The 26,721-nt window shown below is 40.6% G+C and overlaps 1 protein-coding gene across 7 annotated transcripts in view; it reads left to right on the top strand.

Moving 5' to 3' along the window:
- Positions 1–26,721, top strand: part of INPP4A (inositol polyphosphate-4-phosphatase type I A) — a 1,931,511-nt gene that overhangs the window by 676,817 nt on the left and 1,227,973 nt on the right. For all 7 annotated transcript variants that reach the window (XM_044072185.1, XM_044072184.1, XM_044072183.1 and 4 more), the window contains one exon: positions 2,904–3,087. In XM_044072185.1, coding sequence (XP_043928120.1) covers positions 2,904–3,087 — 184 coding nt within the window. The remainder of the gene's footprint in view (positions 1–2,903; positions 3,088–26,721) is intronic.

Genomic DNA, 26,721 nt, shown 5'->3' with positions numbered 1-26,721 from the left:
CCTTCTTGGCCCCGGACAGCAATTTTTCCCTTTTATTATACAGTTTGTTTATTGCTGCTGTCCACCAGACAGGTTTACTCTTCCTTGAGGAAGATGATTTGGTCTTGTCAGGTATTGCTGAGTCCATACAGTTATGTAGATGCTCATATAATTTTTTGGTGTAGGCTTAGACATTAGTGCTAGTTCTAGCTGAAGGGACGGTGGTTGCAAAGCTGCTTATACCTCCTCTGAGGAGATTGTAGTCAGCTTTGGAAAAGTTTTTTAATTTGACGTTGATGGTGGTGGCGGGGGGGTCAGGGGAGATGGTGACTTCAAAACTGATTGCTTTATGGTCAGATCTTGCCAAGGAGGATGACACTATAGGGGTGCTACAGTGGCTACTCATGTTGGTTAGGACCAGGTCCAAGATATTTTCACCTCTTGTAGGGGTGTTGACCAGCTGATCCAATGCATTGGCATTGATGAAGTTCATGAATCTCTGGGTGTTCACATTTTGGATAGAATAGATCTTCCACTCTACGGTTGGGTAGTTAGTTACCCAGAATCAGGGTAGAGGGTTGAATCTTGACGTATTCAAGTAAGTCCAGATTGGTGCAATGGGCGTACTGAGTCATGGTTGGGGGTCTGTAGCTAGCTATTATTTAAATAGGTGTTTTGTCAACAGTTAACTGCACTTGGAGTGTCTCCTGTATATCATACTATTTGACCCGCCTGGAGGTGTGTATGCCTTTGATAAACTTGGAAACTCCACCTCCTTTGGCTTTGTAGCCCTCCCTTTGGGGTCTGAAAATATGGTACAATGGGTAACCTGGTAAGGCTGTGGTGCTCTCCACAGTTTTGTACCAGGTTTCAGTGACTGCACAAATGTCTGCATTCTTCAGGACAAGGAATGCTTGCAATGAGTGCAATTTCATGCTAAGACTCGTAGCATTTAGCAGCATGACCTTTAAATTTCATTTAGAAGAAATTTTCATGCTGGTAATTTTGTGCTCATGACTTTGCTAAAAAAGGCACTGTGGGAGAGGCAAGAGCCTTTGCCAGAAGCCTGAAACCCAGGTGAGAAAGATGAAGGCCATCTCTGCAAAGCGTTGTGGTTTGTAAGTCATGCCCTCCCAGACTGTCAGGTACTGGAGCCCCTTGGAATGACCCCAGAAACTAAGCCAATTGTTAATGTCAGTCATTTTCTGTTTGTATTGAGGCATCATTCTGGGTGATAGCAGGATGCTGCTTAAGACTAGGGACATACCTGCCTGGGACATGTACCTAATGCTGTTGAAAACATTGACTTGGTTCATTGTACACACATCATGTAGGTAGCATAAGCTAGACTATTCTGAAGGCTAGAGGTCCCAGGGATGTTACATGGCCTGTAACCAGCCCATGGATTCATAACTTTGTAGACAGAAAAGATCCAGAATAATGGGCAAGATTTCATAGTACTGCTTGTTAAAGGTAGTTACTGTAAAAGCAGATAACTCAGTTATGTATATCTTCACAGTATTAGCTGCCTCCTTCTTTTTTAGGAATGTTTTGTGCTATTTTCCCTGCTTGTCATATGTAGTCTAATTGTAGTTTATTGTGGCATGAAAAGGTATGTAACTGTGGGATGCCTAGTAAGTTATCTTTGCATCCAGGTAATCATGTTGCAAAGTAAAAATGTTTTGCTATGGTAATAAATTAATGGCTGTTAGATTTCATTGTATTCTTACTGGCTTTTCAAAGTAATGTGATAAGTTATATATTTCTTTGGCCTGGCATGTCTGCTAAATGTGGATGGATTTTCTTATACGATCTGTCTTTCTGTACTTGGCTCGTTTGACTGGAATTAGTGGCAGAATCTTGGCTGTAAAGCTAAGGATCAAGGTAGGGGTTCATATGAGATTTCTGTGATATCTAGAACTCTTTTTCACTTTTTCTGGAAATTCTGCTGTGAGATATGATTAGCTGACCCTGAAGGATTAATTAGGCGTTTCTGCTAGGCAGTGAATCATAACCCAGCTAACCAGTCAAGGAGGCCGACTAATTTAGAGCTAAGGTCAGACACTTTAAAGTAGCAATAGCTCAAAACATGAATAATTACATATAAAGTCATGAATGGATTCAGTAATCTGCTGTTGTAGTGAGTACTTCAGATAATATATCAGCACTTGTTTTGCAGAGTATGTACTTGGTAACAAGTCTCTCTAATTTTCTTTCCTTGTTATCTCTCTGGTATCAGTGTGTTCTACATTTTTGTTGTCTCTGTACTGTATTATGTTTTGTTGGTGAGTTACTGTGGTAACTGAACTTGAAGCATTCAAAATCATTCAGATATAAACTTTATTTCACTATAATTCAAGAAAATACAGTGGAAATGTGGATAATACCAAATGACTGGGTCCCTCTGTCCAGTTGCTGCATTTGTCAAGGAATAGGAATAGTAATAATATCAATGAAAACTTTAAATAACAGATCCACAAGTAGATGTGAGTTTTGCTTTGCTTCTTGCTGTGCAGTTCAGTCAACTTTCTGATTATTCTAAAACACTTTATATATTGCAGATGAGTGAACTGAAAACAAGACAGTAAACAGAACTGTTGAAAATCTGCCTAGCCTGATTGTAGCTCTCAGTTTATTGGCTTAAAATAACTCGGGCAAATGAATAAATACATGGAAGTGTGTGCATTGTTTCTTGTGCTACAAAATCTTCTTGACATCAAACATAGTATTTCCGTCAAATTAATCCCAGTCATTTGCTCATTTAGAACAGTATGTACAGTAGATCACAGCTGCTGATACCACATTACTTGGTTGAAATACATATTAACAACTGTGATCAGTGTACAAATGCAATGAAATGAGTGGTACCTGAATTTCTGTTGTGAGGCAGCATTAATTATGCATTATTTTAATATTTATTTCAGTACTTCCTCAAGCTCGCAATCTATTATTTACATACCACAAGACATAGTGCGTGCAAAAGAGATTATAGCACATATTAATACTCTGAAGACACAAGTCAGTTACTATGCAGAACGACTTTCGAGAGCAGCCAAGGAGAGATCTTCTAGTGGCCTTGAAAGAACACTCACCATCCTTGCAGATAAGGTAGGATGACCATTGTTTTTGCATTACTCTGAAAAGTATCTCATGAAAGTGTGAAATCATAGCGTTGTCCTGATGGTGGTTCTGATAGGTGCAAGTTATGATTTTACTTTAAGGAAAACTACAATACTTAACAGCTCAGAAGCACCTTCTTGAGAGCGCTTTCTTGACATAATTCTACTAACTGCTGGTTTCAAATGTAACTTGGGAGGTAATCTGTTTTATAAATATTGTTTTGAAAAGTTGAAAACAGTCCTTGGACCGGTTCACTTACCTTGTTAACAAAGCAAAATAAATAAAAGATCTGCAGCTTTTGCCATCAGGGTGGTTTTGCTCCCACTGATACGTGGCAGGGCATCTCTGCACTTAGGAGGATGTGTGACCAGTCTCATTCTCCCTCTTTTTTTGCCAATCACACAGTTCTGATATCAAGCCTAATGTTACTTGTATTAATCAGCAGGTCTAGCAATTGTTTAGGAGAGTCACACTACTCCTACTATGTATCCAAACTATGGAACTCCCTTCCACTTGAACTAAAACAAATTGTCAAGCCAAGTGTATTCAGAACTTTCCTACTAGATGATACAGTAACATTCTTTAAGTCTACTTTTCTTGATATCCTAAATAGACTTGCTCAGACTAGATTTAATAGAGTCAAACTTAACCTGGCTCCTTGCCTAGCTAAGTAAATATACTGCTCATGAAACAGAAGTGGAGCATATAAGGCATACAAAACTGCATGCACCAAATTCAACTTTCAAGCTTTTAGGCATTTAAGAAATGTAATCAAACATCAAGTTAAGTCTGACAAAAGGACCTAGTTTATACAAGATCAGAACTTAATAAAAACCCCAATGTTTTTTGGTCCTCCATTATTTGACTGTTACACCTTGGTCATATCTCCTAACCATCGCCTTCTGTAAATTTATATGCTGACATTACTGTCTCACAATTTAATACTCAACTTCCATATAGAATATAAATACTGTCTTGAATCTGTTACTCTTCCCCACAGTGCCTCACCATCTGAATTTACAAATAACATACTTTCATGTCTTTCTAACCCATTCCCACTGCACTACAAAGTACTATTGTACAAACTAAAACCTGCAACATAATTCCAGACATCTTACCTGCAGAATATCTCGGTATTGCAGCTGATATTGTGGCAAACCCTGTTTCTGTTGTTATAAATTGCTCTGTTAGAGAACACTATGTTCCCCTGATTTGGGAAAAAATCCCTCATTCTACCTTTATACAATGGTGGTAAATCAACAGAACTCTCAGATTATAGACCAGTAGCCATTCTCTCCCCCTTTCTAAAGTTTTAGAAAAATGCCAGCAATTGCAGCTTTTTAAGTTTATCTCTGACAAACAGCTCCTCTCACCAATGCAGTAATGGTTTCGCCCACATCATAGTACTACCACTGTTCTCAGTTTCATATCCACCTTAAACCAAAATGGAAAAGAGGTACTGTTATCTCAGCCTTATTCCTAGGTCTTAGGCCTTTGATACAGTCTCCCACACAGTACTAATTCAAAACGTAGCCAACTCCTTGTACTCCTCTGTAATCCAAATTTGTAATTCTACTCCTCTTCCTGTAAAGCAAGTATCCCCATCCAAAGCCATTAAGTATCAAATTAAATGCAGTCTGTTGAACTTGTTGCTGTTTTCATATACCTTGTACAGCTCTGGGCAAAATTAACTTTGCAATCTTGTTTTTCATTGTCCTCCAGTTTGTATCTTGTGGGCACATTGCAAGGTGATATTCTAGAACTGTGTTACTGCTGATATTCTAATCATTCTAAATTTTTGTTTTTAAGTAAAGTATATTAATTACAATTTTTTTTTTCAAATGGTATGTTTGTATTCTATTGTAATTTTTCTTCTGTGGAGCTTTTCTCTCCTGACTTCCACTGAAAAAAGATCTTTTAGGCCCAGCCAGACCACCCCAGTAAACAAATGAAATTATTAAATAAATATAAATAATAAATAAAGCTAAATTGAAACAACACCTAGGTAACTCCTGGCTGTGCTCCTGCTGAACCCCAGGCCAGTGCCATAACATCAGCACCGCAATTAATCTGATGATATCAATTTTCATTCATTCTTCAACCTGTGGGTTTGGATCCGATCCTTGGATTTGACTCGACCGCTGTTTCACAGGTCATGGATACTGCAAGCTCTCGAGCTTCTCCCCTACACACAATGCTGTAGTCCCCCCTCATTCTCCAGATCTTGTTTGAAATCATTGTGTGCAAATGTGGTTACTGCAGCTGTCTGGCATTAGTTTGCGAAGATAAGTTATTTTATTTATTTATTTATTTATTTTACATTTGTTGACCGGGAAAGTCCGACTAGGTTCTACAGATCCTGTTTTCAGTGGAGGCCCGGGGAGAAATGCTCCAGAAGCATGTTTTTTTTAGAATATGGGAGGAAACCGGAGTACCCAGAGGAAACCCACGCAAACGCAGGGAGAACATGCAAACTCTACACAGAAGGCACCCCAGCTGAGAATCGAACCGGAGAACCTCTTGCTGTGAGGTGACAGCGTTAACCACTGCACCACTGCGCTGTCTTCCTGTTTACAAAGTTTCTTTTTTATCCTCATTTTACCTAGTAGGAGTAATATTGTCATGTTCTTCATGTTTCACCGTTGCAGTCTTGAGTTATCTGCTTGCAGGTAGCCCTCAGTCGGCCCGAATGCCAGACACTTAGCATTTCTGCATTGGTTGCTGTTGCCCCAGGACTGACGTCAGGTCGTCAGGGGTATAAAAACAGGCAGCCGACACCATTACATTAGTCTTTCTTGCCGAGGAGCCTGAAGCAGTTCGCACGAGTGCCAGTCGGCCGCTACCTGAGTTTTCATTTCCGAATTGAATTATCCTGAAGTCTTCTAAAGCTAGGTACCCTGTTGGGGATCCTTTTTTCTTGCTCTAACTGATGTCAGAAAAAGCTAACAATTGTCTTGTCTGTGGAAAGCAAATGCCACATCAAGATTTTCATTCTTACTGCTTAACCTGTTTAGGTCCAGACCACGACGTACCTCGCTGTTGGTTTTGTGCATTGTTCAGTGCCTGAACTATTCGCTGTCTGGCCCTTATTGTCACTAAATACTTTCGTTCTCAATCTCCAAATTCCAAAATGACTTTGGTAAGCCATCCGACTTCCAATCTTCAAAAAAAACCATAAGGATAAAGACAGAGACAGACCGCTCAGGTTCAAAGCTGCCAACGATGCTTCTGTTAAGCTAGTCACCAGTTCACCGGTACTCAGTGAGGTGCTTTCGGAGCCCTTGATGCTCGCTTCAGTGGATTCGCAGGCCTCTACTGATACCTGTTTGGAGTCCGGTATGCCGCGAGACTTTGCTTCGACTACAGAACCTGCAGATGTCTCTACCTTGGATGGGTCAGGAGCTACTTAGCAGACACTGGCTTCTGAGGAAATTCTTTGCACTAGCGATGCTCGACTCAAACCAACGACTTCTTTCGTGTCTTCAGTTCTGTCTGAAACTACCGAGTTTCTAAGGCCAAGAGTATGCACTATGCCTAAAGACAGATGACCAAATCTCATGCACCTGCTCCCTTGCCATAACATCAAATGCTTAAAATGGCAGAAGACCTTATTATGCTGATTAGGGGAAGTCAGCCTTCCCCTGCTAAGAGAAAGAGAGACCTCTTCCCAGCAGCTTCAACAGACCAAGAGTCCGACTCTGAGGTATCTGATTATGAAAACATGCCTTTATCTGCTTATGAGGATTCAGATGCAGAGGAATCCATTCCCTCGGCTTCTCCTCCAGAGGATTTTTCTTTTGGTGAAACCCTACATACTTTGAGAGCATTTCCACTGGGAATGCCAAGACTATCCTCAGTCCAAAAAGAGACTCAGAGAATTTCTAGATTTGCCACAACATAGGCTTTTAGCAATACCACCAGTCCTAGATGTTGTGGATGATGTCTTTATGGAATCCAGTTTAACTCCTGATATTTTACCCCCTGCTCCTAGGAAACTAGACAGGTATTACAGAGTACCTGACTCTCACAAATTCCTTTTCAAAAATCCTACTGCTGACCCAGAGGTCATCTCCCAGGGGCCTAAAGGTATCAAAGCAACTACAGCTAAGAATCCCACCCCTTCGGACAGGGATTCCAGAGCTCTGGACAGATGGGGTAAGAAAGTATATACCTCTGCCACTCTCACCATTAGGACTTTGGATTGTCAGTTTCACATGCTGAAGTACCAACAACATATTATGGAACTTATTAAGCAAAAAAATAGCTACCTTTACAGACTGTGCAGAAAATAAAGAATTGCATGAACTGATGCATTCTGCGAGCCAAGTCAACAAGCATACATTGCAGTGTGGCTTTGACGCCCTAGAAGCATCTTGCAGGGCAGCAGTCACTTGTTCTGTACTGAGAAGGCATGCTTGGCTTAAGGAGCAGACCTTGTCAGACCATGTCAAATCAAAGTTATTAGATGCTCCTTTGAACAAGGACAATCTGTTTAGCACCAAAGCAGAAGAGGTTCTTAAAAAGTTTGAAGAAAAAGCTAAATCTATGCAGACGGTCAAAGAATTCTTGCAAGTACAACCTTCTAGATTCAGTAGGCATTGCCCCTCGAAACATTGGTCCTTTCCAGCCCCCTCAAGGCCATCTGAAACTAGACCCAGGGGAAACAGACCTCTCCAGACTACAGTCTCATTGTATGCAGAGATCTAAGCAATGGAGTGCTTCCACCTCTAAAGGAGGGAGTGCTAAACCACCCCCTTACGGAAAGAATTCCCAATGACTTCTCAACTCCACACCCCACCTCTGCCCAACTGCTTGTGCCCCTAGGAGGAAAACTTGCCCTTCATGCAAAAAAAAATGGATTTCCATCACCAAAGACTGTTGGGTCCTCAACATTGTATCCCAGGGGTACATATTTTACTTCCACTCACTACCAACCCCAAAAGGGTTCCCAGACCTTCCTCCAAACCAGTGGGCAGAGGCACAAAACCAAGTTCATTCCCTGCTCTCTATAAGGGCAATTCAGCCTGTTTCTGCAGAACAGATAGGTCAAGGATTTTATTCCAGACTTTTCCTGGTACCCAGAAAAGAGGGCACTTGGCGCCCAATCCTAGATCTTTCAATTCTTAATACCTTCCTGGTGGTACTGTTAAATAAAATTAAGAATTCAATATACAGGAGGTTTAGATTCAAAAGTTTACTAGTGTACACCAGGAGGCAAAAAACGTACAAGTACAGAATTTTGTCTGACATGAAACAGGAAGCACACAATTTTATATAGGTTTAACATTCAAGCTATGCCCACCTTACTGACGTGATATGTCACAGGGCATTTACATCACTTTAGCTTACAAGCCTGTATTCTTTTAATCAGCTGATGCAGTATATTTTAAAAACTTTTCCTCTAGATACAATACGGCCTTGCTATCCAGCTGGTCAGTCATAATGTCTTTCTGTAAAGTTACTTGTTCAAGGTTTCATATCAGTTCAAATACAATAGCAGCTTTAGTCTTTTAATGTATGTCTTTGTTCTCTGTTATACTTTCTCACACAGCTGCGTGCTGTTTAAGTAACACATATACAAGGCCAGATCATCCCAACAGGAAAGAGCAGAAGATTTCATTATTTTACACATTTAATTTCCTGACCCAGCAGATAATCACTTGTGAAAAGCATAAACATTAAAACTTGCTAAGCTAGCATTTTGTCAGGGTCAGAGATCAGCTTTTGCTTCAAGCCACACTGCAGTTTCAAAACTACTTCACATTTAGACATGAATTAATTTTACTACTATATGATTAATAGAATAAAATGCATTATATACTACTTTGCTTTTAAGCTAGCATTTCTCATGTATTCAAATACACATTTTTCTAACATTTTCCCCCCTATTAATACTTTTTATTCTATTTTGAAGTATGCATAGTGTCATTTTATTTTTTAGCCTTTTTCACTCAGGATTTTCAGCTAGGTGAGTCATTTAATCTATACTTCAGAAAAAGCGTCATTTGAAATCAATCTTTCAATTTCAATATCTTGGTAGAAAGTTTCAGTAACAGATACATCAACAAAATCTTTGATTAATCTTTTTATGCAGGGAATTCCACAGCAAACACATGCTCCTATTAGGAGTATACCCACACAAATGGCAATCAGAATATTCATTAGGATGGAACCCCACCCCCCAAATAGATTCTGGAAAAAGTCCGTCATTGGGTTTGGGCCTGGTTCAGTCATGGCTGATACTTGCTGAATTACCTCTAGGTGGTTATTTATCTCATGACGATTGTCAGGAATAAAAGCACAGCATTTTTTTTTTATAAGCGCGCACGTACCACCTCTCGCCGCTAGGGTGAAGTCAAGAGCCATCCGATTTTGTAGCACAACAGTTCTCATTCCATTCAGTTAATCAGTCACCAATTCTAGGGCGGAAAAAGTTGCATTACTCATTACTTCGAGAAGTTTCGACAACTTCCTCAGCTCCCAGATCGATTTGACTGCTCCATAGGCTGGGAATATTCCTGCCCAGGATATAACACTGTCACTCAAGTCCATATGAGTCAATTCGCTTTTGTCTTTTACTGAATTATGGTCTTTCCAACCAGCTTCGATTTTTCCAACTGGATTCACAGGTTTTTTAACTGGACCTTCGGATTTTTGAGCTGTTTCTCTTATGTTTCGTATTTTACCCAAAGGTAATTCTGCAGTATGTCTTATTGCCGGAACCAAGTAACCCAAAAAACAACTGCCGGACCAATTCTCAGGTAACCATTTATATGCCTTTTTCCCACAAATAAAATAACAGTTTTCTACTTTAGTACTAATACGCATCAGCCCTGCATGAAACATTTTCTGATCTATAACTGACAATTGTTTAAACAAAACTGGATTTTTTTGAATGTCACTCATAGTTGTTTTCAATGAGTTTAAATACGAGTCATAATTAGTGTTGCAAAAAGTATTGCCATTACTATTCTTAATATAACATCGGTAAGATATGGTTATATTGCAATTGCTCCAGCCCACCTGGAGAGTGTCATTTTTATAGAAACATACAACTCCTTTTTGTGTGACAGGTAAAAATAAAGCTATTTTGTCCTGTGATCTCAGTTTCTGTGTCGAAAAGTAAATTCTCCCAAGTCTCATTTATCCCCAAAGGGACAGCGGACATTATCAGTCCTCCATATGCTGTTGGTATAGCTGTACAAACCCAGCAATTCGAAATGTTCATAGTCTCTGCATACACACGTTTCATGGCCAGGTATGTGTTAAAATTTGGATGCCAGTCTATAGACGTTTCATCATGCCTTCCCACTTTCACTTGTGTGGTTGTGTGTAGGATAAACCACAGCAAGAGGAAAATTGTCACAATTACAGTTAATAAATGTACACACAACAAAATGATTATGCAACATCTCTGGGGTTGATCTAAACTTCTATTCGCTTTGTTTTTGGCCATCTCGGTCTGGCTGTGTATCAGTCACAAAGTTTTTATCAAGTTGAAAGTTCTTTACCGGTTTACAATGCGTCAAATGAACCCAGGACGTCCTCTCAGCCACTCTAACTGCAGTAGGTGTTGCCAACAGAACCTGGTACGGTCCCTCCCACTTTGGACTCGCCCAATTCTTCCTTTTAGTCACTTTCACCCAAACGTATGTCCCAGGAACCAAGACTGCTTCCACCGGTCTGGTCTGTTCCTTATCTGAAAAAGAGTTAAACTGCAAAACAGATTTATTTGTTAACAGTTTCCTCATATAACTAGCTAATGAACTGTCAGCCTCTTGCTCTGCAGGCATGAGAGCTTTCCACTGAGGCACATAATATGCTCTCCCAAAAACCATTTCAAAGGGAGTCAAACCCTTTACATATGGAACCGTTTTCATACTCAGCAGTGCTAAAGGCAGACAGTATATCCAATTCTTTTGGGTCTCCTCTACTAGCTTTCTAAGTTTATTCTTTAGGGTACCATTGTACCTTTCCACCAGTCCTGCTGACTGTGGGTGGTAAGCACAATGGTTTTTCAAGGAGATACCAAAAAATCTCCCAAGCTGGTGAATCGTTTGATTCAAGAAATGTGTGCCATTGTCACTATAAATCCTTTCCGGAATGCCAAATCTAGGGATTACTTCTTTTATCAGGGCTTTTGCCACTGTTGCTGCATCCGGGTTTTTAGTTGGAAAAGCTTCTACCCATTTAGAAAACATGTCTACAATAACTAAACAAAACTTTTTCCCTTCACATTTATTCAATTCTATGAAATCCATACAAATAGTATGGAACGGGTATGGTGGTATAGGAAAACTTCTTTGCTTGGTTTTAAATGCCCCTTGTGCGTGATGCTTGTTACAAGTATGACAAGCTGCATAAAATCTTTTTGTGTAATTTGTGTATCCGTATGTTTGGAATATTCGATTCACTAACTGTACCATCCCCCCTGTTGAGACATGGCACTGCCCATGGCTCAACAAAGCTGCATATTTAAATAAATTAGACTGCAGTATTGGTTTTTTTTTGGAAATGTACAGTCCATTCTCAAGAATTGCACCTCGTTTTACCCATTTTTGTTTTTCTGCTCTTGTAAGCGTCTGCATTGTTTTTAACATGTCTAAATCTAAAATCTCAGAGGGTTGTAATTTCTCATTTAAAAGTAAAGTTTTTGAGTCTGAGGCTGCTTGCTTTGCAGCTGCATCAGCTCGTGCATTGCCTTTCGAAATCTTATCCTGCTGTTTTGTATGAGCTATACATTTACAAATAGCTACTTTGGTAGCTAACTGAATAGATTTTAATAACTCCAAAATAAATTGCGCATGATTAATAGGTTTTTCACTGGATGTTATAATTTCTCTATTTTTTCATTGTTGTGCAAATACATGTACTGTAGAAAAAGCATACTGACTATCAGTATATATGTTCACACTTTTATTTTTTGCTAAAGTACATGCCCTTGTCAAAGCAATTAATTCTGCTGCTTGTGCAGATAAGTTGTGTGGTAAGGATTGAGCTTTTAAAATTTTAGTGTCTGTAACTACTGCATACCCCACCAGATTCTTCCCTGTAGGACCCCTTTTGCATGAGCCGTCCACGTAATATGTCACCTCGGCATTATCCAAGGGCATATCTGTAAGATCTTGTCTAGGTAAAGCTAACTGTTTAATTTCCTGCGGGCAGCTGTGTGGTGTGCCCTCCACAGGAGTTGGAAGTAATGTTGATGGATTCAATGTCGTATATCGTTTAATTGTCATATGAGGTTGGCTCAGCAGTATAGTCATACATGAAAGATGTCTAGCAGGAGAAAGGTATGCCACTTTCTCTTGCAGTAAAATTATTGCAACTGCATGAGGCACTCTCAATGTGAGAGGGTGGAATAACACCACTGAGGCCGAAGCCTGTACTGCCATTGCGGCTGCAACTACTGCTTGTACACAGTGAGGCAAAGATCACGCCACTGGGTCTAACTGTGATGAATAGTAGGCTATGGGGCATTGCTTGTCCCCATGTTGTTGCGTCAATACTGATGTCATATATCCTTGCTTACAATCTACGGTCTGAAAGAACAGTTTGTGATAATTTGGAAGTCCTAAAACTAATGAAGAAGCTATTAACTGCTTTAACCTGCAGAAAGCCATTTCTGCTTCAGTTGTTCATTGTAAAATGTCTTGTGCTGCCATTGGTGTCTTATATATCAAGTCAGTCAGTGGAGCAGATTCCAAAGCATAATTTGGTATCCAGCTCCGACAAAAATTAGTTGTACCTAAGAAAGACATCATTTCTTTCTTGGTTGTTGGTTTGGGTGCTTGCAAAATCGCTGTTTTTTTTCCTCATCTAGTATTTTACCTTTATTGGATATTACATATCCCAAGTATCTAACTTGTTTTTTCCAAAGTTGTAACTTACTTTTGTTTACTTTGTGTCCTTGTGTTGCTAAAAATTTTAATAATGCTACAGTATCCTCCCTGCACTGTTGCTGGGTGAGGGCTGCTAGCAAGATGTCATCTACATAAAGTAGAATTTGACTACCTCCCGGTGGGGTAAATCCTGCCAGGTTGCTAGCCATCTCTTGTGCAAAAATTGTTGGGCTTTCACAATATCCCTGTGGTAGTCGAGTGTACGTATACCTTTTACCCTGAAATGTAAATGCAAACCAATATTGACTATCAAGATGTATAGGTATTGAAAAGAAAGCATTGCTAATATCTACCACAGAGAAATACTTCTGTTGCAGTTTTAAATTATTTAACAAAGTATGTGGGTCTGGCACCGTGGGTGCTCTAGGTATTACTGCATTGTTTACAGCTTGTAAATCTTGTACCATCCGCCATTTCCCGTTTGCTTTTTTAACAGGAAATAGGGGTGCATTACATGGTGAATCAGGAGATTCTACCAGTACTCCTTCTTTTGAGTAATGCTGCTATTATAGGCTTAATTCCTATTTCTGCATTTTTTTTTAAAGGGTATTGTCTTTTCTGTGGTCTAAAAGCTGACTTTGGGGTAATTGTAACTGGTCCTGCTGTTCGAATAAGTCCTACATCTGACTTTCCTGTTGACCAGAGAGTTGTTGGAATTTTACACAAGGTCTTTTTTTTTTCTTCTAATAAGAATGCTAATCAGCTGTCCTCGCTAGATTGCAAATGTACAGCTGGATGTGTCTGTGTCAACCAATTCAGTTTTTGTTTTTGTATCCCTTGTTCTGACAGTTTTAAATCAGTCTGTTTTTCCCATCTTGTTACTTTTTTCCTAAATCTGCCCATTTAACACCTTTGTTTTTTGTCAAGCTGACATGTGGCAACCGATTTGATCTATACAATGCAAGGAATTCTTGAGGTAATGAACAGCTAACTACACTGTTCCCCTCAGTATCCCAGTACAAAGTACGCAAAACCAATCTAGTTGCACGATTTTTAAACAATTCTTGCTCATATTCTCTATCAGGTCCTGGTGTAGTACTGTAGTATAGAGTACAGTGTAACAAATGCTGTCGATCAGTGTCAAGGGAGGGGGCTTTACTGATGGCTACGTTCATCAGTTCCTCGGTTACTGCCCCTGGACCAGTCGTGACTAGGTCCTGGCTGTACCAGTAAAAAGTTTTACCCTCCGGTTGCACTACAAAGGTATTCATTTGTCTCTGTGCCTCCATACCTTGTACAGTTGGAACTACTGCTATGCCAAATATCTGCATAAGGTCCTTGCCCAATAGGTTTACTGGACACTTTGCAGAAACAACTATTTTACTTTTCTGGGTCATACCTGAAACAGGGTCAGTTATTGCTATATCATGGGAAAGTGGTTCCCTGTATAGCTGTCCATTTGCGGCTTTTACTAGTATATAATCAGGTGATTCGGAATGTTCTGGTAACTTGGAGGGGTGTATCAAAGTCTGTGACGCTCCTGAGTCAAACAGGAATTTGACTTTCCTTCCCTCCACCAGAAGTGTAACTTCCGGTTTTGTATCTGCCAAGTAGAGCTCTAAGCTCAGTAATGCTAAGTCCAAAATTTCACTTTTTTCATCCTCCATATTTACTTGCACTTTCTTTACTCCTTTTATCACATTTACATGTGTTTTTTGTTTATTAACTTTTTCTGATGATTTCTGACTTTTATTTGATGTATTTTTACTATCATATAGTCAGTCTTCATCTCCCTTATCTTCTGTGATTACCTTTTTGTTTTGCCTACAATCCCTTGCTAGATGTCCCTTCTTTTTGCACTTGAAGCATTCACTTTTTTTTTTTTTTTTTTTTTTAATCTTCTGATCGTTTGTCAGACTGTTTGTTTTCCTGGGCATTTTTTTTGCCCTTTTTACCTGACTGTAATACAAATACTTCAGCTCTGTCTTCAGCAGTGAAGACTTGCGCCTTTTTTTCTTTTTGCTATTAAAATGTCTTTCAGCATGTCTAGCGTATTTGAGTAAGGCTTGTAGCCTCCCTGTTCGATGATCTATCATATGCTTCGTAATGAAGCTACTAATAGGTGCAATGCAACCTTTTAAAAATGCATTTTTTAATTGTTGTTTATACGGGGAATCATTTGTTTGGTTCTCAGGAACTGACATACCGCTATGATTATTAAAACATTTTAATAATCTAGCATAATATCCATCTATTGTCTCATTTTCCTGTTGTATGCATTGATTAATGCAAGTCCAGTCTGCTCTAGGTTTTTATTTTTCAGAGATTCGGTCTGTTAGACCTTTTACTCTGTTGTCTAACTCTGTGTCACTATGTGGGAGTGGTCTAAGCTCTGCATTACGAGGATTCCAGGTGCCACAAATCATGTGCCAATTTGGACCTATAATTTGTTTTACTACTTTTTTTACTTCCTCCCCATTCAAGTGGTAACTTAACCTCATGCCTTGTAAATCTTTTAAAAATTTCGTAAAATTAACTTTCGGATGGGGGATTCTCTCAGTAGCCTTTCGGATATTTTCCGGTGTCCATGGTCTATATACTAAGAATGTTGGATTTTGCCCTTCTTGTCCTGCCTGAGGATTTGGAACTTCTATAAGTGGGCATATTTTTTCCTCACTTTCATCCTGTAGATTTTTTTTTATTTGGTATGATTCTGTGTCCCTATGTGTTTTACGTGTTCGGGACCTAGTCTCAATAGGATCTCTAACAAATGGTTGTGGTCTTGCTGAAACTTCAGGATAACGCGGAGGCGGACCAGCTTGTCCACTCGCTTTATATCCTGAAAAGGGTAAGGGAGGGGGTAAGGGAGGAGGAGGAGGAGCTATTGCTATTACCAAGTTATTATCCTCTTTATCTAAAAATAATGTTTTTGAATTTTTAAGCTTTTGTTTTTTACGATTTGCTTCCTCAATCCACCTGTGTGCTTGAGGAATGCCTAGTTGGCGTTGCTTTTTTGCCTGACCTCCTGCATCAGATTTAAGCTGTTTAAGGAGTTTAACTTGTGAAGGTTTATCTAGTTTACCATCAAATTCATATTTACTAACCCATTTCGTATAATACCTAACGTTATCAGACCGTTGTAATTGCATGTATTTTCTGTCTTCGGTTAGGGGCGGATCTCGCGAGGCACTGATTGCCCATGCCAAAGAAAATGTTACGTAACCCTTTTTTATCACGTGATATCAAGTTTTTAGTTTCTGTTTACAGTTTATCTAGAATAACTGTCTACCTTATTCTGTTACCCTGATCTATGACCAAATGTACAGTACTTTTTTTTGTCCCTGATCTGCAAAACAAATCTTGACAACAATATACTGTAACCTAGTCCCTGATTTAAAACAGAAAAAAAAGGCAAATTTTTCCTACCTGATCCTCCGGTATTGAAAATCATTCAAGTTCCGCTTTTCGGCCACAGATCAGAAAGTGGCCAGCCTCTTTACACACGACAATTCAGTCGGAGGTCTTTTTACTCAAGAAGAACCATTTCGGTAACTTCTCCTGCGCAGTATTTGACCACCGATATGCTCTGATCTGCAGCTTACCAAGGGAAATCCGGCTCGAAGGACCAAACTGTTAAATAAAATTAAGAATTCAATACACAGGAAGTTTAGATTCAAAAGTTTACTAGTGTACACCAGGAGGCAAAAAACGTATAAGTACAGAATTTTGTCTGACATGAAACAGGAAGCACACAATTTTATTTAGGTTTAACATTCAAGCTATGCCCACCTTACTGACGTGATATGTCACAGGGCATTTACATCACTTTAGCTTACAAGCCTCTATTCTTTTAATCAGCTGATGCAGTATATTTTAAAAACTTTTCCTCTAGATGCAATACGGCCTTGCTATCCAGCTGGTCAGTCATAATGTCTTTCTGTAAAGTTACTTGTTAAAGGTTTCATATCAGTTCGAATACAATAGCAGCTTTAGTCTTTTAATGTATGTCTTTGTTCTCTGTTATACTTTCTCACACAGCTGCGTGCTATTTAAGTAACACATATACAAGGCCAGATCATCCCAACAGGAAAGAGCAGAAGATTTCATTATTTTACAGATTTAATTTCCTGACCCAGCAGATAATCACTTGTGAAAAGCATAAACATTAAAACTTGCTAAGCTAGCATTTTGTCAGGGTCAGAAATCAGCTTTTGCTTCAAGCCACACTGCAGTTTCAAAACTACTTCACATTTAGACATGAATTAATTTTACTACTATATGATTAATAAAATAAAATGCATTATATACTACTTTGCTTTTAAGCTAGCATTTCTCATGTATTCAAATACACATTTTTCTAACAGGTACCAAAATTCAAAATGTTCACCCTGCAGCAGCTTCTGTCTATGCTAGCCAAAGATGCCTGGTTAGTTACCCTAGACTTAAAAGAAGCCTATCTGCACATCCATATAAGGGAGTCATGCAGGAAATATCTACGCTTCAGGGCAGGATCAATGCATTATCAGTTGTCTGTACTTCCCTTTGGCTTATCCACTGCTCCAAGAGTATTCACAAAATGCCTGGCTCCAGCCATTGCTTACTGCAGACAGAGAAATATTCAAATTTACCTGTACTTGGACGACTGCCTGATTCAGGCAGACATTCAGGAAATGCTGTTGTAGCACCTGACATTTGTAAAAAAAACCTTCTAACCTCCCTGGGGTACACCATCAACGAAAAGAAATTAAACCTAGTCACCAGTCAAAATATTGTATTCCTGGGAGCAAGCTTGGACACAGCATCCCAGATGGCATTCCTCACTCCAGAAAAACAAGCCTATCTGACTGACTATTTTACTCAAATGGCCACCAGAACCCAGCTATTCACAAGGAAAATCCTGCAGGCCCTAGGGTTCATGGCCTCATCCATCCTACTAATTCCATATGCCAGACTGCATATGAGGAAACTTCAGTGGTACTTAAAATATCTTTGGTGCCAGCACTCTCAGGACCTGGAAATCTGTCATTCCTATAATACCCTGTCTAAGGACAGAGTTTCTTTGGTGGGCAGCAGCATTCAACCACAACAAGGGACTACCCTTTACTCAAACCCATGCCGCCCAGACCCTAACCACAGAAGCATCAGACTATGCCTGGGGGCACACATGGATGGCAAGTGCATTCAGGGCCACTGGAGCCCAAGTCAGATTCATCTGCACATCAACCAAAAAGAGATGCTAGCTGTGTAGCATGCTCTGACAGCTTTCAGATCCCTACTCTCACTATTACACCTACTAATAAAAACAGACAACACCACAGTTATGTGGTACATCGACAAGCAGGGGAATCCCACTCTTACCCACTCTGCAGGCTAGCCATGGCCCTGTGGAACACAGCCTTGGGCATGCAGGTCCATCTGCAAGCTCAATTCCTGCCAGGCAAACAAAACTCACTGGCAGACCTAAGCAGAAATCTCCTAGACCCACACAAGTGGCAACTAGAGCCCAGCACCTTCAACCTTCTGATTCAGAAATGGGGGAACCCAGAGGTTTATCTCTTTATCTCCCCTTCAATGACCAGCTCAGCAAATTCTGCACCAGGACACTTCACAGCAGGGTTTGGAAATTGGATGCCCTATCCTTCCAGTGGGTAAATCTCTCAGTCTATGCCTTTCCTCCTCTGCCCCTTCTCTCAAGAGTATTGCTCAAGATAAGACAGGACAGACCAAGGACAATTCTGATTGCCTCGGACTGGCCAAGCCAGCACTGGTACCCACTCCTGTGCAGCCTGTCACCGGTGCCACCCTGGCATCTACACCAGAACCCCAACCCTGCTCTCTCAGCAGGGGGGACAGATCTTGCATCCGCAACTGCAAATCCTAAATCTTGCAGCCTGACTTATTCCTTGAACTCTCACCCAGTAACCAGCCTAAGCAAGCAGGTGCTGGAAGTCATTCTTGAAGCCAGAAGACCCAGTATAAGGAAATCCTATGCTAAGTGGAAAAGGTACTGCTTCTGGATTCAGTCTAAAGGAGAGGACACAACTCTGCTCTCCCTTCCTTTAATCCTGGATTACTTAGCAGCTCTACTCCACAGAGGCCTGTCCTTCTCCTCCATTAAGATCCATGCCTCTGCCATTTTGGCTCATTACTGAGCCACCTCTCTTCCCTCATCCTGTTATCGAACAGTTCCTGAGAGGAACACACAACTTAAGGCCACCTAGGAGAGCACTCACCCCTGCTTGGGATGTTACCTTTGTACTGGAAAAGCTCACGCTACCCTCCCCCCTTGAACCTTTAGTGTCAGCAGAGTTAAAATTCCACTCTTGGAAAACAGCCTTGCTTCTGGCCATCACTTCAGCTAGAAGAGTGTATGAGCTACAAGCACGTATGGCTGTGGAACCCTGCATTATTTTCTATGCTGACAGGGTTTCCCTCAGGACTAACCCTTCCTTTATGCCTAAAGTGGTGTCCAGTGTGGCTCTTCACCAATCTATCCATTTGCCAGCTTTCTTCCCTAATCCTCAAAATAAAGGGGAAAGGATCCTGCACTCCTTGGACATGCACAGACAGCTCAGATTCTACCTTGATAGGACTAAGACCTTCAGGAAATCTGACCAGTTACTAGTCAGCTTTGCACCAGGGGCAGAGATGCAAGGCCATTTCAAAGCAAACAGTTTCCAAATGGATAGCACACTGCATCCATTTCTGCCACAAGCACCATGGGAAACCAACCCCTCAGGGGGTCAGAACACACTCCACTAGGGCAACTTCCACCTCTACAGCATTCCTCAGAGGAGTCCCTTCCAGGGACATCCTGGGAGCTGCTACCTGGAATTCCGTACACACCTTCACCAAACATTACCACCTGCCTATCTTTCCAAATCCAGGGCGGGTTTTGCAACAGCAGTCCTGCAAGGCATACTAGCCAGCCCCAACTCTTCTTGACTGCCTCCACCCTTCTTCAGCTTTGAGAATCTACCCAAGTGTGATGACTGCAACAGTGAAACACGAAGAACATAGTACAGTTGTGTACACTTACCATAAATGTAGATGTTTGAGTGTATTCACTGTTGCAGTCCTGGTTTCCCACCCTCCAGCCCCCTTGTCCCTCTCGCTGTCCTCTCTATGTCTATTACTCACCCCCTCAGGGGTATTGGTATTGGTATTTACTTTTTACTGGTGTTGTTTTCCCCACCATAACGTAGCTCCCCATTTGGGGGGCCCCTGACATTTGGAGCAAGAAAAACTGATGTAATGGCGTCGGCTGCCTGTTTTTATACCCCTGACGACCTGACGTCAGTCCTGGGGTGACAGCAACCAACACAGAAATACTAAGTCTCTGGTATTCGGGCTGACTGAGGGCTACCTGCAGGCAGATAACCCAAGTGTGATGACTGCAGCAGTGAATAGACTCGAACATCTGCATTTATGGTAAGTGTACACAGCTGTACTTTTTCCTTGTTACGGTTAGTAGCTTTTCATTACCATTGTTGATAATCTTCCCTTACTGCTTGTTGGTAATTTCTTTAATACCATTGCTGGTATTCCCTTTCCCCTCTTTCCTGTGAATGTATATATTAAAAAAAAGACAGAGTAGTTTATTTCTATATATCTGTATTTCATCCTTTCTGCTTTATCTTCCGTCTTATTTTTAAAAGTGGGATTGTTTCCAAAAATGTTTTGTGGTAGAATAGCATAAAACATCAGTGTTTAAAAATGTGGCAAGTGTAGGCATAAAATTCCATTATCAGATGCCCATGATATCTCCATTTATTGTTGGAGTCTTGAGCACTTGCAGTCTTCTTGCTTTGTCTGTAAGGCCTTTAACCCTAGACCGTTGATAGACTGGCAAAATACATTAATTCCCAAGGGCCTTCTTCCTTCAACCTTTGGAGAATCAGTTGCTGGAGTTCAACCCTCCAAATCTGAAAGAAAGGAAGCTAAAAAGAGACTTTCCAAGCAACCCGACTCCTCTCAATCCTCTTCTTCGGATCTGACTTCAGAACTGCTGAAGAAAACTCGATTTTCTTCAGATCCTAAAGACACGCCTTCAGATCCAGCATCTTCAGACACCAGATCCTTGTCTTCAGATCCAGCTCATCGTGAACCTAAACCGTTACCTAGAACTAGGTACGTGTCTTCCTTGGATCCTTTACCCTCTTAGATCCCTTATCTATTCCTAGAAATAAATCATCATTCAAGATCACCTTCCATAGCTTTTTCTTGTTCATCCAGAAGTCTCACAGAAATCAGTGTGGACAGAATGATGAAGTTTCTCGCAATACAAATTCAGACGGGACTTCTCCTGGCCCCAACCCTCAAGGGTCTTGAGACTTTTACTGGTACAACCCTGCCAGTTTTGGCTCCTTCTCCACTCCATCCTTTGGTTTCAAAGCCCCTGGATCTGAGACTCCTGGTGCCATCTGTTTCGTATCCATAGTTGGCTTTATCTTCAGATCCAGTATCTTCTCTGAGTACTCCTGCTGCAAGTGTGTTAGTGCCAGATGACTATTGGACTCAAAGCTTTGTTGTCAGATCTGGGTAATTGGGGTTGATTCTGAAGCTTTTGGAGTCATCTCTGCCCCTTGAAGCCTTGGCATTCGATAGCTAAGTTCTGACTCCAGCCTCGGGTGGAGTGTCTTCAGGTCGGAGGGAGGCATTTGTCCAGAAGCATGCCTTCTCTGCTTAAACAGTTTCCTTCTCCCCTGGACATTCTTCCTTCAAGGAGAGTTCAGATGGCTTCCCTCTCAGATGGCTTCCCTCTCAGATCTTCCCTCTAGATCTCAGATGTCTTTGTGTCATGAGCCTCAACATTCTACTCCACAGGGACAGCCAACCCAAAGTCTCTAGGCTACCCAGCAGGGAATAATTATTTCTTCTGATATTTCTCCAGAACATCCCACTGAAAAAATCCCTAGGAGGAGGAAGTGTGAGGAGGCACTTGGTCTCACCTCAGGAGTTTGTCAGAGAGCATACCGAGTTCGATGAAGAGGATGGGTCCCTAAGATCACCACCTGACGACGTCTCATTTGGAGACATTTTAGAGATCCTTAAACAAAGGGGTGGTTGGTCTACCGATAACCCTCCTCAAGAGGAATCAGTATTCCTGGAGACATTTGATACTGGCCCAACTACTTCCTGGGTGACTCTGCCTGCTGATGAGCTCATTGATTTGATCTTTCAGCAGACATGGAAGGAACCTGATTCTGTTGGGTCACTCCCCAGGAGACCAGATGGGATCCTGGCACCACCGAAGGCAAGGGAATTCTTGAATAAAGGAGTACCATGGATGCTATGGTCATGGCGGCAGCCACCAAGAAAGAACTTGCGAAAAGAGTTCCTCTCTTCATCCTCCTAACAGGGAGTCTAGAGCACTAGACAGGTTTGGGAAGCGTGTGTATGTCTCAACATCCTTTGCACTCAGGTCTCTGAATTACTTGGCACACTTCACCAGATTACAGGGGTATTTGATCAAGGAACTTTCAAAATCTGACTCAGGGACCAGTACTTCTGAGTCAGAGTGTGTTATTGCTTCACAGCTGATGACATTTCACTCTATTTCAAACTCATCCGTGAGGCTTGTAGAGTAGTATGTGTGGGTTGTACCTTTAAGAAGCGTTTCAAGGTCGGCACATGCATATAAATAGCAAGCACGTGCTAGCTTCAGTGCCATTTTGAGAGTGCAAACAGAGAGTGAGCATGTATGAGTGTAACAGCTAGTTTGTTTATAAGTTTGTCTAAGTTAAAGTTATTAAACCTCACTCTTGATGAACATAGTACAACTGCTTTAACAGAACCCACAAAGACTCGTCTATTTTATCCTGACTGGACGAGTGACATGGTGTCAGAACCAGGATTCCAGAGATTGCTTTTCAGAGCTAAGAAGTGCAGAGATAACAGTGAAGGTAAACTAAGAGAAATGGGCATGAAAAAAAGGGCCAGAAACGAATCAAAGGTAATGAAAACTTGCACAAACTATTTAGTTTAGAAAATAGATAAAATGGAGCATTACAAGGGCACAAACCACGTTATTAAAGAAGCGAGATGCACAAAAAGTTTATTGAGTAAACAAAATGTTTAACGTTAAGATATTTGATACAACAATTGTCATAAAAGTATATAAGGGGTTCGGTATTACCTCGGAATTGCAAAACAGACATGTTTAAAGCACAACAGGCAAGTTTAAAGTAAAACAAACACAAGAAAAGTATAATGGGCATGGAAAAAAGATTAAACGAGCAAAATGAATATAATAAGGGCAAAAAGGGCACATTAAGCATAAATAAAGGCAACTGCATGTTTTTTGGCAAAGTACTGTGTTTTGTTAAAACTTCTATTTTGCATTGTTTTTGGGGCATAACTAGAGTTATTTGAAGTATCTCAAAGTGTGTAGAAGTGCTTACAGTGTGTGCTTATTACTGTGCATTTATTACGAAGAGTTTATTTGTGTGCAAAGTGCAAGTATTTTGTAAAGTACAGTCAAAATACAGCCATTTCAAAAAGTTTCTTGTGCTGGGTGTGTCTGTTTGCAAAGTACCGCCATTACAGAGTGTTTCTTGAGCTGTAAATAGTTATCTAGTAAAATACAGTAATTTTTGGGAAGGTTTCAGTGTGCTGTGTACTGTTTATTTGCAAAGTGCAGTACTTCGAAATGTTTCTTACTCTGAGCTTCTTCTGCCTAGTTCATTCGCACAGTGCATTTATTTCAAAATGTTTTTTACACTGGTAAGAGGTGATTTCTTACAGTACAGTGATTTCAAGAGTATTAAAGTGCCTGAAATTTTGTTAAGTTCAGTTATTCAGAGGCTTGTGCTATTGGGCATAGTTACAAATGCTGGTATACATTTCTGGCATATGTATATATATATATATATATGTGTGTGTGTGTGTGTGTGTGTGTGTTCGTGTTCATAGAGACTTGCAAAAGCCTTCGCTGGTATGTATTAGTATGGCAGACGGATCTTGAAAACCATCATCACTTGTATTTGATCAGAATATTGCAGAGAATTGGAGAATGTTTGAGTAAGAGTACAATATATTTATATAAGCAGCTTATTCTGACAAAGATGCATGCACCAGGGCATCCATTTTGCTAAACCTAGCTGAGTCAGAGGCCATTGAAAGAGAGCATTCATTTGTGTATGCACCAACAGTATATGAGGGAGAAGGTGAAAAGCATCATATTCTTGTACAAGCTGAATCAAGGGAAGAGCCCGAGTTTTTGAACCCCAAGTTTCACGAAATGTGTAACCCCCAGAGAAATATTACATTATAGAGGCATTTGTTTTACACAAGAGATCAAAAACAAGGGGAAACTTTTGCTACTTACATTACTGACCTGAGAAACAAAGCTAAAACGTGTAAGTTAATAAAGGACAGACTTGTGTGTGGTATTAATATTGCTGCAGCGAGAAAGATTTTGCTTCATGATAATAGTGATTTAACACTGGGCAATGCTGTTGAAATTTGTCAAATCCATGAAGTTATGGAAAGGCACACAAGTATGCTTGCAAGTGATACGAGCATGGCTTCATCTGGCTCCAGAGCAAATGTAGACGGCATGCAACATATGGCTAGCAGAAGTAGGCCTAAGCACATGGCACCTGCCACCCCTGGAGGCTCCCCAGGTAAAACCCATAGTTTTCCAGCAAGTTTTAAAAAAGGACATGCTCCGTGCAGTACAAGGGTGAGTCAGCAAAACCCAAATCCAGCTTGTTAACTGTCACAATTATGGTGCCAGACCAGTTATAAGTCTAAAAAGATAAAATGCTTAGCATTTGTTCAGCAATGTCACAAGTGTAAAAAATGGAACAATTTCAAAAGTTTTGCAAATCAAGTAAACCTCATATAGTTATAAAGAAGGGTCACTTAAAAAAGCAAGTTGATCATATAGAGAGCTGCAGTTCTACTTTCTATGTAGATGGTGTATCAGTAATTTGGTGAAAAGGTTGATGCAGTAAATTATTGGCAAACAATGAATTATTTTGTACTGTCCAGATCAATCGTAAATCCACTGAAATTAAAGTAGACAGTGGCTCAAAATGTAATGTTATGTCAGCAGACACATTTGCTAAGGTGAGAATTGGTGAACAACTCAATGTGGCTAGTTGTGCTAAACTTGTTGCTTAGGGAGGTGAAGAAATTCAAACCGAAGGCTCAGTAGTACTTTCATGTTATTTGGCTAGGAACTGTTACAGCTTGTTATTCTATGTTGTCCGAAGACCTGTGCAGTCATTATTGGGTCTCAGACACAGTTTGAGAATGAATTTGCTTTCGTTTACCAAAGAAGTTCATCATATAAGCACATATCCTAGTTCCAATTTTAGTGAAGCTATTTTCTCAGAGTATGCTGATATTTTCAATGACAAGTTGGGCAAACTTCCAGTTGTGTATTCTATGAAGTTAGAGCCAGAGATCAGTCCAGTGGTCAGACCAGCAAGAAAAGTTCCGATAGCTATGCAGAATAAAGTTAAAGCTCATTTGGATAAAGTGGGTGCAGCAAGGTGTAATTTGTCTAGTTACAGAACCAACTGAGTGGGTGTCGTCCAAGGTAGCAGCCCACAAAAAAGACTCCGATGAAATCAGAATATGTATAGACCCAAGAGATCTGAACAAAGCATTAGAGAGACAGCATCATCCAGTGCATACAGTCGAGAAAGTCACAGCCCTAATACCAAATGCCACTGTTTTTTCTGTCTTGGATACAAAAAGTTCATTTTTGGCAAGTGAGGCTTGATTGCAAATCCTCATTACTGACTACTTTCAGTACCCCATTTGGCAGATATCGAATCCTCAGGATGCCATTTGGAATACATTCTCCAAGTGACGTCTTTCAGCTTGCTATGGAGCAAATTTTTTCAGGTTATCCTTGTGCCATAATAGTAGATGATTTATTGGTTGGAGACAGTGGTGAAGTAGAGCATGACAGAAACATTTAGAAAGTTATAGACAGAGCATGTGAAGTGAACTTAAAGCTCAATCCTCTGAAGTACAAATTCAGACTACCAGAAGTTACATATGTAGGTCATTTATTGCGCCTATATTAAAAGAACTAAGAGGTGTTTCAACGAACACCTCTTGGTCGATATGTAATGAGCGAATGCACTAAAGTGCGGACGCTCAAAACAGCGATTTCTTTCCCTGGGAAAGAAATCACTTGGCCATCACCATGTGTTCGCCGCTTTCCTCACTGTAGTGCGATCTCGGAGTTGGTATATTTAGTTGTGGGGGTGGGGGGGTGAAGCCCCCCACGTTGTTATGTTTTAAAGTGTGTGTGTGTGTTTGTGCTAGGGGTTTCTTTTCCCAGGGAAAGAAACTACTGTTTTGAGCATTCGCGCTTTAGTGTGTTCGCTCATTACGTGTCGACCAAGAGGTGTTCGCTGAAACACCTCTTGGGTCTTTTAATATAGACCCCATTTATTCACTAGCACTGGCTTGCAACCAAACCCGTCCATGCAAGCAGCCATTTTTGAGATGCCAGCACCAAGTAATGTTAAGGTTCTGCAACGTTTTCTTAGTATGGTCATGTATTTAGGCAAGTTTATATCAGACTTCAGTGAGTTGATAGCACCTTTGAGAGAGCTGACGTGCAAAAATGTTATATGATCGTGGTTGGAATAGCACCAGAGAGCTTTTGTGGACGTTAAGCAGAAAATTGCCACCCCACTTGCATTAAGATACTATGATGTCAATAAACCAGTACCTCTTTCCTGTGATTTGGTCTTGGTGCAGTTATTTTTCAAGAGGGCAGACCAGTAGCCTATGCATCTAAAACTCTTAC

This window comes from Protopterus annectens, chromosome 5.part0 (genome assembly GCF_019279795.1).
Source record: "Protopterus annectens isolate FY-2018-M chromosome 5.part0, PAN1.0, whole genome shotgun sequence".
Classification (NCBI taxonomy): domain Eukaryota; kingdom Metazoa; phylum Chordata; order Ceratodontiformes; family Protopteridae; genus Protopterus; species Protopterus annectens.
Note: the sequence above shows the minus strand (reverse complement) of the source record. Positions and strands in the feature narration are given on the sequence as shown.